Below are 14520 nucleotides of genomic sequence, written 5' to 3'. Positions count from 1 at the left end.
ACTAATGGGCCGCGGCCGATTTAAAGCTACCACCTAGCAAGTGTGGTGTCTAGCGGTGACACCACACACCACATTCCTCCCCCGCAAATCGGCGAACGGTCGTGTGATAAGGCTTCCGCCCGCTGTGGGGAGGACCCCATGTTGACGTATGCAATGGGGTGGGGAGCCTAACAACAGGCGAGGCTGTGCCACCCGCACCCTGCCATTCGGTCCGAGGGGAGCTAGGAAACGCCTGAAAACCTAGTCCAGGGTGCACGTCAACATGCGGTGTATGCGCCCGTAATGAGACAGGAGGGGCCGAAGGGTCGACCTCCATTGCGTCGGGGGATCCGACGCGCGATGACGACATCTGGGCCGGAGCGGGCAAGAGTTCCATGGCGGAGGACAGCTGGTCACGGGAAGCGATCGGCGGCGCGTGACCCAGGGAGGCGCTGGGCGGCTGCAGCGAAGGTCCACTGCGGGCAGCGCCGGCGGGAGAACAGGCGGCGGCGGCGGCATGTCACCATGAGGCAATAGGGAAGGCAGCGTCGGTAACACCTGGGGATGAGGCCAGCCAGTAGATGGGTCCCCAGGGCGCTGACCGGACGGCACCGTCGCTGAAAGCAGACGGGGAGCGGCAGAACCCAGGCGACGACAGAGGCGCAGCTGATTGAGATGCCGACGCACCTCACCAGAGGCCCCCAAAACCAAATACATCGCGCGGCCGAGGCAGCGAAGAATGCGCCCTGCGTGCCAACGCCGTGAACCTCGATAGTTGCGATAGAAGACAACGTCACCAGGAGCAAAAGCAGGAGGCCGCCGCTGCACAGGAACCTGATGCGGCGGATGCAGCAAAGACATCAAGGTTCGATGAGGACGACCGTGGAGCAACTCGGCCGGCGAGCGACCATCGCGGGGCTGAGAGCGATACGAGGACAAAAAGAGCAACAACGCGTCCTTCCGAGAATGCAACTCTTTCAACTTCAACATCTGTGACTTGAACGTCCGGACCAATCGTTCAGCGGCACAGTTTGGCTGAGGCGAAAACGGCGCGGATGTCAGATGTTGAATACCATTGGCCGTGCAGAATGACTGAAATTCTGCGGACATGAATTGTGGGCCATTGTCGGAAACAATAGTCTGCGGAAGACCTTCAACGCAAAAAATAGCGGATAACGCTTGTATGGTGGCAGATGACATCGTGGAAGACATCCGGACAACAAAAGGAAAATTACTGAAAGAATCGACCACAACCAACCATCGAGCATTCCAGAATGGACCGGCAAAATCTATGTGCAAGCGTTGCCAAGGGGAAGTGGCTTTCGGCCATGCAAAGAATTTTCGCGGCGGCGCGGATTGTTGTTCGGCACACGCCATGCAAGAAGAGCACATATTCGTAATCGCAGCATCGATTCTGAACCAAGTACAGTGCTGACGAGCAAGTTGTTTCGTGCGCACTATACCCCAATGTCCTTGGTGAAGGAGCCGTAAGACAGAGGACTGTAACGAACGTGGGACCACTACTCTGGACTGATCATCATCAGAACGCAACAACAAAACACCACGTCGTACAAAAAGTCTCTCCTTGTGAGCAAAAAATCGGCGAACCAACGGATCCTCGATCCGGGACTTGGACAAGGGCCATTGCGTAGCAACAAAACGCAAAACAGTAGCAAGGACAGGGTCAGCAGCTGTGGCTGTAGCTACACGACGAAAATCAATCGGAAACGATTCGACGACGTTATCGGTTGCCGCATCAATGAACATGCAAGCAAGTTCGGAAGAATCGAATGCTTTATCCTCAGCAACAGGCAAACGGGACAACGCATCAGCGTTGCCGTGCTTAGCAGTGGACCGATACAAGAGATCGTAGCGGTTGGCGACCTCATCACGCAATGCGTGGGGAACATTGCACGCCCTGAAAAATTTCGGTTGCGCATTTACTTTCAGTTCCAGATGTGCTTCATAGTTCGTAGCGCAACCAAGGCCCGGTGCAAAAATGTCTGCAAATTCTTCACATAGACTAGAAACACTGGCTGAAGGCACAGTGTGATTCACTGATAGGACCTGATTGACGATAGACAAGTTAAACAACTGAAATAAATCTAAACCAAACAAGTTCACTGCAGTAGAAGAACGAAGAACGTAAAATGACACAAGTTTTGTTTGTCCCTTGTATGTGGCAAGAAGAGTGCACTGTCCTAATACAGGGATATCTTGTCCGGAATAACTATTTAGCTTAACATTTGCGGCACACAACGGAGGTGCGCCCAGTTGTTTGTACGTGGCGTGATTGAGCAGTGAAACTGCAGCTCCGGTATCGAGCTGGAACGGTATCACTTGTCCGGCAAAGTCCAAATCTACAAAAAGTTTATTGTCCTGCTGACGACAAGAGCGACTGTTTTGTGCAACGTGAACAGACACTGGTACAGAATCACGTGCGACGTGACGGGAGTTGCGTCGACGGCGACGCACACTTTTTGTGGGACGAACACAGTCACTGTTAGGGAGAGGAACACTGGGCGGAGTGGCACTAACTACATGAATGTCCATGGGCGAAGGTTCCCGAGCCTGTGTGTCCTTGATTCGATTCCGGCGCGAAGCAAAGGGCCGGGAATGGTTGCGATTGTCTGATCTGAGCTTTTCTGGCAAACACTTTGAACATGTCCTTTCTTATGACAGTAAAAGCAAATAGCTTGGCGTGACGGGCAATTGTCACGCGAATGTCCAGTTGCACACCGAGGGCATGATTTCACTGCATTTGCTTGCTTTCGCGGGACACGTGGCGGTGCAGACGTGCGCGAAGGCTGTTTACAGTTCCGCGCAGCGCGCCCGGCGGGCCGGTTAATGCGACACACAGCTGGCGAAGTTTCAAATGATTCCTGTGCAAAGTCAAGTGTGTCCTGCCTATCCAATATGTCTAGCACTTGTTGAAGGGAGGGATTAACTAGTTTCAAAATCTGTTCCCGTATGCGAACATCAGAAACGTTATGTGCTATTGCATCACGTACCATTGTATCTGAATAAGGGAGTCCACAGTCACATTCAAATGCACACTCCCTAGTAAGTCCTTGCAAAGTTGCAACCCACTCCCTATTAGTCTGACCGGCCGTACGTTTTGTACGAAAGAACGCATACCTTTTTGCAACGACATTTACTGTTTCCTTGAAATAGGCATCTAAAGCAGACAAAATTTCTTCGTATGACAGAGTTGCTACGTCGCGTCGGGGAAACAATTTCACTATCACACGGTAGGTGGACACACCTACACATGAAAGCAAAAACGGCTGCCGCTCATTACCTTGAATTCTGTAGGCGGCGAGATGAAATCCAAATTGTCGTGACCATTCCGTCCAAGACTCTTCGTCCGCCTTAAACGGACGAAACGGTGGTGCAACTGCTGGTTGTGGCTGCGGTAGCGATGAAGCGGCGGCCGCCGCATCGTTTTGCAGCGCACGTTGACCCTGGACGAGCTGTCCAAGGGCATCCAATAACGCCTGCGTCTGCTGATTCTGCAAGCGATAAAATTCGGACAGTACATCTGGAGAATGTGGCGAAGCCATGACACAAGCAAATTAGTGCAATACGAACGCTAAAGTCCCTTTTGAGACTCGTCGCCAATGTAGTGGACTGACAAGACAGCCAGTCCACAGTGACGGGTAGCCGAAAGGGCACACGTACACACACACGCCGACTGGCGCGAAGTCTGGAACAGGATTCGTAATGAATGTGATAAAGAAAAGAACGTAGCTACTAGAACACTTAACTTTTATATCGTCCTTTGGTATACAGCATTCTTGATGATACAAGTGAGACTCTTTAGATTCATGAAGTAACTAATGGCGCCTTGCTAGGTCGTAGCCATGGACTTAGCTGAAGTCTATTCTAACTGTCTCTCGGCAAATGAGAGAAAGGCTTCGTCAGTGTAGTCGCTAGCAACGTCGTCGTACAACTGGGGCGAGTGCTCGTACATCTCTCGAGACCTGCCTTGTGGTGGCGCTCGGTCTGCGATCCTGACAGTGGCAACACGCGGGTCCAACATGTACTAATGGACCGCGGCCGATTTAAAGCTACCACCTAGCAAGTGTGGTGTCTAGCGGTGACACCACAATCAGGAGCTATGTAAAAATTTTATAGTGCCAGAGTTAAGGTATTGGACAAGCTACCAATAATGATGTTTTGTTAGAGAGTACGGCATTGACTTGTTGAGCTACAGGCATTAAAATATACACCTTTGTGGTTCTGACTGCTTTATCAAATTGTCTGCCTCTATGGAGATAGCAGTTGTAAGATTATATTGTTCTAAGATAACATTTCGGATAACCAATGGTAAGTGAATAAAGAGGTTACGTGTTTTGAGCTGCTACATTGAAATACTTGGATATTCTCTCCAGATTATTTCTTGTCAAGTTACGTCACGTCACATCACATTGTGAAAAGGTTACATAAAAATTTCTGTTGTCACAGATGTTACATTAAATTTATTTTGTCACAGCTGCAATATTTTTTATGGAAGATTTTACTGATAGACTTACCGGTAGAGTACAGTACAGTACAGTAGAGTAGAGTAACCTGAGGCCTTAATTAGGTTGGAAGTCCGTTTGGTAGTGAGATGGCGGAGGCAGTGAATGTGTTAAGTGAAACAGCTCTGCTTCAGTTACTGAACAATTATAGTTGAGTCAAAAGACTTGTTTATCAAAGTTTACTTATATTTCATATTAATGCCAGTGTTATTTTGGCTATGTACCATGTTGCATAAAATTATTTTTGCTTTGGTGAATATCTTCTGAACTAACAGAATTAGGACTGCTGTTTTTTTCCGAATATATTGTTTATGTGGATATACAGAGCGTCAGAGGAGGAATAGTCAATATTCAGGTATATGACAAGAAATATCATTCAGAGTATACAAGCCTAGTAAAAATGGTCTCTAAAATGCGTACTTTAAGACCTATCAGGACTACTTCATCTTTATACTGTGAAATACATCTCTTCTATGGGAAAAGTGTTCAGTAGCTCTTAAGGCATGTATTTTAGAGGCCATGTTTACTAGACTTTCTTGCTTTGAATGATCGTTGCTGTCATACACCTGAACACTTGTCGTTCCTCCTCAGAAAACCCTGTATTCTCATAATGATTTGACAAAATTTCTTGAACTCATTGCTGTGAAGTGTCTTTTATATATAGTGCTTCAAAAATCTGTTAGAAAACCCTTTTCTGTTCCTGTCGCAAGTCATGGTAAGTGCTGCCAGTATTGCTGCACGGCATATAGGAGAAACAAAACTGCCTGTATCCCTCTGTGTTCATAAAGAAAAATGTTGAAGTGTTCTGGATGTGCTATATTGGAGTGTTTTTTTTCTGTTTTCTAGAACATGTCACTTTACCTTCATTTTCAGGTAAAAATTGTATAATAACAATAATATAATACTAATAATAATAATAATAATAATAATAATACGAAAAGAACAAACCACTAATAGGGCTAACCCCCCTTTTAGTGTGATTAGTTGGTTCAGGACAGAACTAATGAAGCCTCGGACAAGCGCTGTCATGGTCGGGGACGACGCTTGAACCCTGTGCCCGTCCACAATGGTAACGACACTGCTTACCACACGGCAAATGATTTAAATCCAAATAGAGGTGTTTTGCAGGTTATGCTTCCTGCAACCTCTCTAGAAGGAAAACAAAGACAGAGGATGAGATGGTCAGATGAAGTTAATCGACACCTCATGTTCTGTTATTGCCAAGCAACAAACCTAGGAACCAACACAACTGGATACAGATCACAAGTATACACATCATTTATTACCAGATACCCAGAATTAAAATTTTTAACAGGACGACGACTAGCTGATCAGATTCGTGTAATAATAAAAAATAACAGGATACCCCAGTCAGAATTAGAAAACATCAAACAACAAGTACAACAAAATAATGTGCAATCAGAAGAAGAAGAAAATACAGTAATAGACTCAAAACATCCCAGAGCAACACGCGTCAATTAAACAATCAGAGGAAAACAAAATCTTAAGACAGCCACCAGAAGAAGCACAAATAGTACACGAAGTGACACACATGTTAGATATAGAAGAAAAATTTCAATTGACATATATAGAATACAAAGGCACAAATACAGACATTAGACCATTCTTGCATAGACCACCAAATAACCCACAAGTCGAAACAACACTAACAACTATCAACACAATCATACACAACAAAATAAATGAAAATACAACTATGGAAGAGTTAAAACTACTGGTTTATGTAGGAGCACTCACTACACTAAATATGCACACTAGGCAGAGATCAGAACCAACCAACACACAGAAGAAACCCACAAAACCAGCATGTTAACACAGGCTACAGATCAGAATAGAACAACTGAGAAAAGACATCGGACAGCTAACACAATTTATAAGAAATGAAATGTCAGAAAAAAAACGAAAAAGGTTAGGTAAAATCTCACAACAAGAAGCAATAGAGCAATTAGACGAAAATAAGCAGAAATTACAAGCATTGGCCAAACGACTTAGAAGATACAAAAAAAGTGAAAATAGAAGGAAACAAAACCAAACATTCAACACAAACCAAAAGAAATTTTACCAGACAATAGATAACACACACATTAAAATAGACAATCCACCAAACATAACAGACATGGAACACTTCTGGAGCAACATATGGTCAAACCCGGTACAACATAAGACATGCACGGTGGATACAAGCAGAAACAGACTCATACAAGATGATACCACAAATGCCTTAAGTGATAATTTTGCAAAATGAAGTCACCCGGCAATTAATTCCACGCAAAATTGGAAAACCCCTGGAAATGATAAAATAGCTAATTCCTGGTTAAAGAAGTTCACCTCAACACATCCACATCTAACTAAATTATTTAACAGTTACATTGCAGAGCCATACACATTCCCTGATACACTTACACATGGAATAACTTATCTGAAACCTAAAGATCAAGCAGACACAGCAAACCCAGCTAAATATCGCCCCATAACATGCCTACCAACAATATACAAAATATTAACTTCATTCATTAAACAGAAATTAATGACACATACAACACAGAACAAAATTATAAACGAAGAACAAAAAGGCTGTTGCAAAGGAGCACGAGGATGTAAAGAGCAACTTATAATAGATACAGAGGTGATATATCAAGCTAAAACTAAACAAAGGTCGCTGCGCTATGCATATTTTGATTACCAAAAAGCTTTTGATAGTGTACCCCACTCATGGTTACTACAGATATTGGAAATATACAAAGTAGATCCTAAATTAATACAGTTCCTAAACATAGTAATGAAAAATTAGAAAACTACACTTAATATCCAAACAAATTCAAATAATATCACATCACAGCCAATACAGATTAAGCGTGGAATATACCAAGGAGGCTCATTAAGTCCTTTCTGGTTCTACCTTGCTCTGAACCCACTATCCAACATGGTAAATAATACAAATTATGGCTATAATATTACTGAAACATACCCACACAAAATCACGCATTTGCTGTACATGGATGATCTAAAACTACTCACAGCAACAACTCAACCGAATACTAAAGATAACAGAAGTATTCAGCAATGATATAAATATGGCTTTTGGAACAGACAAATGTAAGAAAAATAACATAGTCAAGAGAACACACACTAAACAAGAAGATTACATGTTGAATAACCACAGAGACTGCATAGAAGCGATGGAAAAAACAGATGCCTATAAATATCTAGGTTACAGACAAAAAATAGGAATAGATAATACAAATATTAAAGAAGAACTAAAAGAAAAATACAGACAAAGACTAACAAAAATACTGAAAACAGAATTGACAGCAAGAAACAAGACAAAAGCTATAAATACTTATGCTATACCAATATTGACCTACTCATTTGGAGTAGTGAAATGGAGTAACACAGACCTAGAAACACTCAATACACTTACACGATCACAATGCCACAAATATAGAATACATCACATACATTCAGCAACAGAAAGATTCGCATTAAGCAGAAAGGAAGGAGGAAGGGGATTTATCGACATAAAAAACCTACATTATGGACAGGTAGACAATTGAAGAAAATTCTTTATAGAACGAGCAGAAACTAACAAAATACACAAAGCAATCACTCATATAAATACATCGGTTACACCATTGCAATTTCATAACCACTTCTACAACCCTTTAGATCACATATCAACAGATATGAAGAATGTAAATTGTAAAAAGAAAACACTACACGGCAAGCACCCATATCATCTAACACAGCCACACATCAATCAAGACGCATCCAACACATGGCTAAGAAATGGCAATATATACAGTGAGATGGAAGGATTCATGATTGCAATACAGGATCAAACAATAAACACCAGATATTACAGCAAGCATATTATTAAAGATTCCAGTACCACAACAGATAAATGCAGACTTTGCAAACAACAAATATAAACAGTAGATCACATCACAAGCGGATGTACAATACTAGCAAATACAGAATACCCCAGAAGACATGAAAATGTAGCAAAAATAATACATCAACAGCTTGCCTTACAACATAAACTTTAAAACAACACGTTCCCACATACAAGTACGCAACACAAAATGTACTGGAGAATGATGAATACAAATTATACTGGAACAGAACCATTATAACAGATAAAACAACACCACATAACAAACCTGACATCATACTCACCAATAAAAAGAAGAAATTAACACAACTAATTGAAATATCCATACCCAATACAACAAACATACAGAAGAAAACAGGAGAAAAATTTGAAAAATACATCCAACTGGCTGAGGAAGTCAAGGACATGTGGCATCAGGATAAGGTTGACATTATACCAATTATACCATCAACTACAGGAGTCGTACCACACAGTATCCACCAGTACATCAACGCAATACAGCTACATCCAAACATATATACACAACTACAGAAATCTGTAATTATTGATACATGTTCAATTACCCGAAAGTTCCTAAATGCAATCTAACATATACCGTACAGTTAAAAGGAAGTCACGCTTGATCAAGGTCCGCGTCACTTTCCATTTTTAACCAGACATAACGTCTCAGACAGGAAAGAGAAATAATAATAATAATAATAATAATAATCTAATGGCATATGGTATTTTTTTGTCAAGAACTTGCTTTTAAGTTTAAATATTTGCATGACTTTATAAAGTTTGATGGCTGTCATTCTTAAGTCATTTTGTCATATTTCTTCCTCCAGCCACTGTATAACCTTACAGCAATTAGTCATTAGTTCTGTTAAGTCTGTATGAACCAGTCTCTTCTGACTTTTCTTGACATTATCTTTCTTTTCCCATCCAGTTCGCAGTGTAGTTTTTGGATTTGTAGCATGTGAACTCCATTAAATTGCTATACCCTGTTGTGAACAGTTGGCAGCCATGTGTTATTTATTACAGCACTGTAGGTAGAAGCTTTCTCTGAAATTATGCTGGAACAAAAACGTATTGGTAATAATTATAAGACCATGGCTGAATCCTGTGTTGCCACACTGTGCGTATATTTTGTGGAGGTACATTTCACCCACCCTAAAATTGATGTGGAAGCAGAACCTAATTTACGATTGGACTGATTACTAGTTTCATTTTTGCAGTTTAAAATAAACTTGTAGGCAAGTTCTATTGCCTGATAGCACCAAGTGACGTGCCAGAGTGGTAATGGACTTGTCTCCCATCTGGAAGGGTGGTGGTTCAAATCCCTGGCGCGCCATCCAAATTTAGTCTCTGTTTTCTCAAAGTTGTTTAAGGCAGTTGTTAGAACAGCGTGTCTCAAAAGGATGCAAACTAGTTTCCCCATACCCTCCCTAACATGAACCAACAAGTATTTAAGAAGAAATTAAAAGAATTTCTGAATGACAACTCCTTCTACTCCATAGAGGAATTTTTAGATATAAATTAAGAAAAAAACAAAAAATATAAAAAAAATTAAAAAAATAAAAATAAAAAAATAAAGAAAAACAAAAAAACACAATAAAATAAAGTTGTTATATTAACTTAAGTATGTTGTTAAATTAACCTAATTATGTCATGTATTGGAAAATTCGACTCGTTCCACATCATTACGAAATATCGTATTCATGATCCATGGAACTAGTATTAATCTAATCTAATCTAATCCTGTGCAAGTCCTTGTTGGTCGACAGGATATAAATCTAAATTTTCCTTTCCAGGATGAGAAAAATTCTTTTCATGTTTTTCAATAACAGTCATTGTGCAAGTACAACATTCTTGTATTGGGACAGTAAATAAATAATTCTGTCAGTGCTAAAATGTTTGCTAGCGTGAATCTGTACCTTTATCTCTTGGGATGTTATTCCTTTCCTGCAACATAACACTGGTGCATTCAGCAAAAGGACTCAAAAGTTTGTTGCTGAAAATAATTTCTTGTGTCAGTGAACTTACTCATCAAATGTAACACCTGCAATAATTTCCTATATCCAGAACTAAAAATTCATAAGTCAAGTTCAAGATTAGACTGAGTCCCTAAAAGCTATGATGAACACATGTAGACATTTCCAATTTGTAAAATTGTCCATGGAAAAAACAGCTATTGATAAACTGTAATTCAATAAAAGTCATCTAGATTGCATATAGATAGTTTATTTCATTTGGTGACTTGTTTCAGTCTTTTATAGGATCATCTGACCATTTTACACTATGAAAAAGAGGAATACACACTCTTAGAATTCAGAGGAGTTGAATATAATTATAAAAATAAAATAATATAAAAGTATTGCTGATATGCCCTTGGTGACAGCAAGAGCTGGTGATACGAAGCAAGCCACTGGAGAGGCATGAAGAATACTGCTGAATAAGGCTGTCACTAGTAGTCTTATTAGCAATAGTTCCACCCACCTCCTCCAGCATAACGTCACTAATAGCCAGTGGTTGTGTGACTCATCTACATTCTGTGGAATCTATTTATAAAAATACGTAGTTGTTATAACTCTGGTCATAGAATGAACGGCTGAGGTTGTTCTAAAATGTTATGTAAAAGATGTGCTTAGCTCAAAAGCATAGAAGAAATCATTATCCAATGACATGGACTCATTTATACATACGCTGGTGCTCTCCAGGGACTTAGGGCAGATATAAGCATAGTGAAGATGGTTTGCCCCCAACATTTAAATAAACCCATGCCATTGGATAAAGCCTTCTTCTCTGCTTCTGAACTTTTTATAATGCACCTCAAAACATCCTTAGCTGTTCATTCTATGACCAAACTGCTAGTAATTGTATATTTTTAAAAAGGCATTTCGCACAACCATTGGTTATTAGTGACCTTATGTCGGAGGTGGTGGGCAGAAGTTTCATATTAAACTGTTAGCGACTAATCCTCATTCAGCAGTATCCTTCACACCTCCAGAATGGCCTGCTCCACACCACCGTCTCCTGCTGTCACCAAGGGTGTGTCAGCCATACTTCTATGTTGTTTTATTTTTAAGACTAAAGTCGTTTGACCGCTAAGAAAGTGTACTCTTTTTTCGCAGAATAAAATGCTCTGATAATCCTATAAGAGATCGAAACAAGTCACTGAATGAAATAATTAACATGTATGCAATCAAGACTGATTTTATTGAAATAATTTTATTATAGTTCAAAATGTACTTCTCAGCGACTGTAAAAGAATTGAAAATTGGTGAGTAATGTAGTGCATGAAAGAGATCATATTTCAAGTAACTGAATACAGCTTGTAGTTTAAATATGTTATTGCCTTAGTTGGGAAACATATATGCTGCATTGTGTTTATATGGTTATTGCCTTATTTTTCTGTTGTATTTGTACAGTATTTGTTAATCATTGACACTGCTTCAAGTTTTTACAAATTAATGCAGATAGATAGCTGAAAGACTAAATATAAATAACATCTGATTTATAAATGTCCATGTTGATGACATATGCTATACAATTCACAATTACTAATTTCAGCTTACTTTCATCAGATCATCAAAAGTATTCTGATAACAATATCATGTTCATACAATCTGTACACAGACCTATACATATTTTGATAACTGTACTGGAATACTTTCAGTGATCTGATGATGGCAGTAAGCCGCTGTCAGTCATTGTGAATTGTATAATGTATGTGACCAAGATGGACATTTCTGAATAAAATACCAAACATGATTGTAGATTTGTTTACAGACTTTATATCTTCAGTTTATGGTAGAAATGGCATGGGCTGTTAATGGGTGAAAAGTTGTTGTGTTTGTAAATTATGGTGTTAGTGAAACTGATTTGTGAAAGAATGACATTTATATAAAGAGTAATTGGGAGTTACGTGTATCACTGTATTTTATGATTATTGGAATCTTGAATTTGGTGTTGGTCAGTATTTTTACACAGTTGCAGCTTTAGTGTACCAAGGATGGTGAATGTATGTGACATACCTTTCCTATAGTAGTTTTATTAGAACAGACTATTTTGTTGATATGTTGACAACAGAGTGAAAAATTTTAAGTTAACTCGTCTCAATTTTCTTTTTACAGTTCTGTCCCTGGGGTATTTGGAAACCAACAAGCAAACTATTTAGAACTCATCAAACAAATGCTTCAGAGGTCATTGATGGACACTGCTAACTATGAGGTAAAGTGTGGTGTGTTTCATAACATTGGGCAATGTTCCATGAATTTGCTACTTATTTTTTATTTTGTACTTTTCTAGGTTCGTTTCCAGGCAGTCAGAGCAGTTTCGGCCTTCATCATACTTCATGAAAAAGAAATTGCAATTCAGAAAAACTTCTCAGATTTATTGCCAGCTATGATACAGGTGAAGATTATTAATTAAGTCATGAAATATTCCTATAATTTGTTTAAAAAATTGGCTTGGTACCACTAGTTCACAATATTTAATTGCAGTGCAGTTCTGTCTCTGTATAGTGTATATACATTCTTTTACATATAGAAATGTGTGTTGGAGAGTCAGATGTTCACTTACTGCTTCACACAGTTCAATACTTAATCGTCATGTTAACATTTCTGACTGGAGGTCAGTTTTAAACTTAGTTCAGAAACTAAACTCAGTTTGACTCTGCTTCATTACGTAACACAAAACTTGGATCCACTGAAGGAGATGCAGTGTTGATACAAATTACCACAAAACACACTTCACAACACTGCTCCAATTGATTATTGAACCCAGATGTTAATCGTACAACGTAGATACACTGTATTTATTGTCAAGGGTGTCATGTTACAAAGCTGGCGAAAAGTAAGCTAACAAAGGTGCACTCTTCAAACTTCTCCCCAGCCGAAAAAGATTTGCTGCTGGATATCATATTGAATCGTTATGTAAACAACACAAGGCAAAATAAAAGTGATAGTTACTATGGCCCACAAAGGAACGATATGGAAAGATGTTGCTGTTGACTTTGATTCATAGAATATAATGTCAAATTGTGACTGGAAATGTTTGAAACCATGGTATGACAATATTAAGAAAAGAACAAGAAAGTATTCATGCATGACAGTATAATTTTATTATTACAGTGCGTATCCTTGTAAATTACATGCGCTTATAACTGGAAGTAATAATTTTATCAGGCCTTTTGTTAAAGAAAATTGGCAGAAGCTGGTTGCAGACCTGAAGCCTCAGTTTATTTCAATTTGCAAGCCTTATAATGACAATGCAAAAGATTAATATGAATTGTATAGTTACTGCTATTCAGGCCAAGAGAATATTTTTGTAAGAGGTGTTCAGTCATTATTAGTTGCTGTTGAGCTTAATCTACTTAATTTTTCACTGCAAATGTCTCAAATTTCTGTCTGTTACACTGCAGCAAAGTGTTCATAAAACACCTTAAACTCATCACATTTAGTCATTAGTAAGAATTGTAATGAGGTCAGTTATCTACAGCCATTACTCACGTAGCCAATAACTTCATAACCTAATCCTACAGACCTAAAATTTTGTTTAACCTCTGTAGGGTATGTGGCATATTCATATATTTACTTACCATTTTTTGTGTTGTTAACCACCTCATTTACTTCTTTTTAACTCATATTTGTGCAAAACAAGTGCATTGTGTTGTAACGCCTCTAGGTTGTGATCTAGCAACTGTAGTTGCACTTGATTTGTTCCACAAACTTTCACCAGTCAGAAATGATCCTACGTGATGACCACATAATCTGAGATTAATGTGTATACAATTCATATTTCAGAGTTTGGTTTAATCTGAGGTCATTTTCTATGTTAATCTGAGGGCAATTGCTTTATAATCAGCTCTAATTATCTGCCATATTGATTAAAGTTTTCAGAGTTGGTTGACGAGTTTAGGTTGCCAGCTTCAATCAGTACGTTGCTGTAGCCAAATTTTATGGATAAGATTTATGTATTTTGAAATGTTTTGCTGAGCTGAGAAGGTCCTTCATTCTCGGTATGGGTGGAAATGTGATGGAATTGGTGTACATTTTAATGTATTTTCAAGGAGTAGAGATGTTGTTTATGGCATGAGTAGTAATGGTTGTCAATGCAACACAA

The 14520-nt window shown here is 39.5% G+C and overlaps 1 protein-coding gene across 1 annotated transcript in view; it reads left to right on the top strand.

The window, feature by feature from the left end:
- Positions 1 to 14520, top strand: part of LOC126235840 (importin-5) — a 186237-nt gene that overhangs the window by 14833 nt on the left and 156884 nt on the right. Inside the window, exons 4-5 of the mRNA XM_049944703.1 lie at positions 12531 to 12627; positions 12706 to 12810. Of these exons, the coding sequence (XP_049800660.1) occupies positions 12531 to 12627; positions 12706 to 12810 (202 nt within the window). The remainder of the gene's footprint in view (positions 1 to 12530; positions 12628 to 12705; positions 12811 to 14520) is intronic.

This window comes from Schistocerca nitens, chromosome 2, assembly GCF_023898315.1.
Source record: "Schistocerca nitens isolate TAMUIC-IGC-003100 chromosome 2, iqSchNite1.1, whole genome shotgun sequence".
Lineage (NCBI taxonomy): Eukaryota > Metazoa > Arthropoda > Insecta > Orthoptera > Acrididae > Schistocerca > Schistocerca nitens.
Note: the sequence above shows the minus strand (reverse complement) of the source record. Positions and strands in the feature narration are given on the sequence as shown.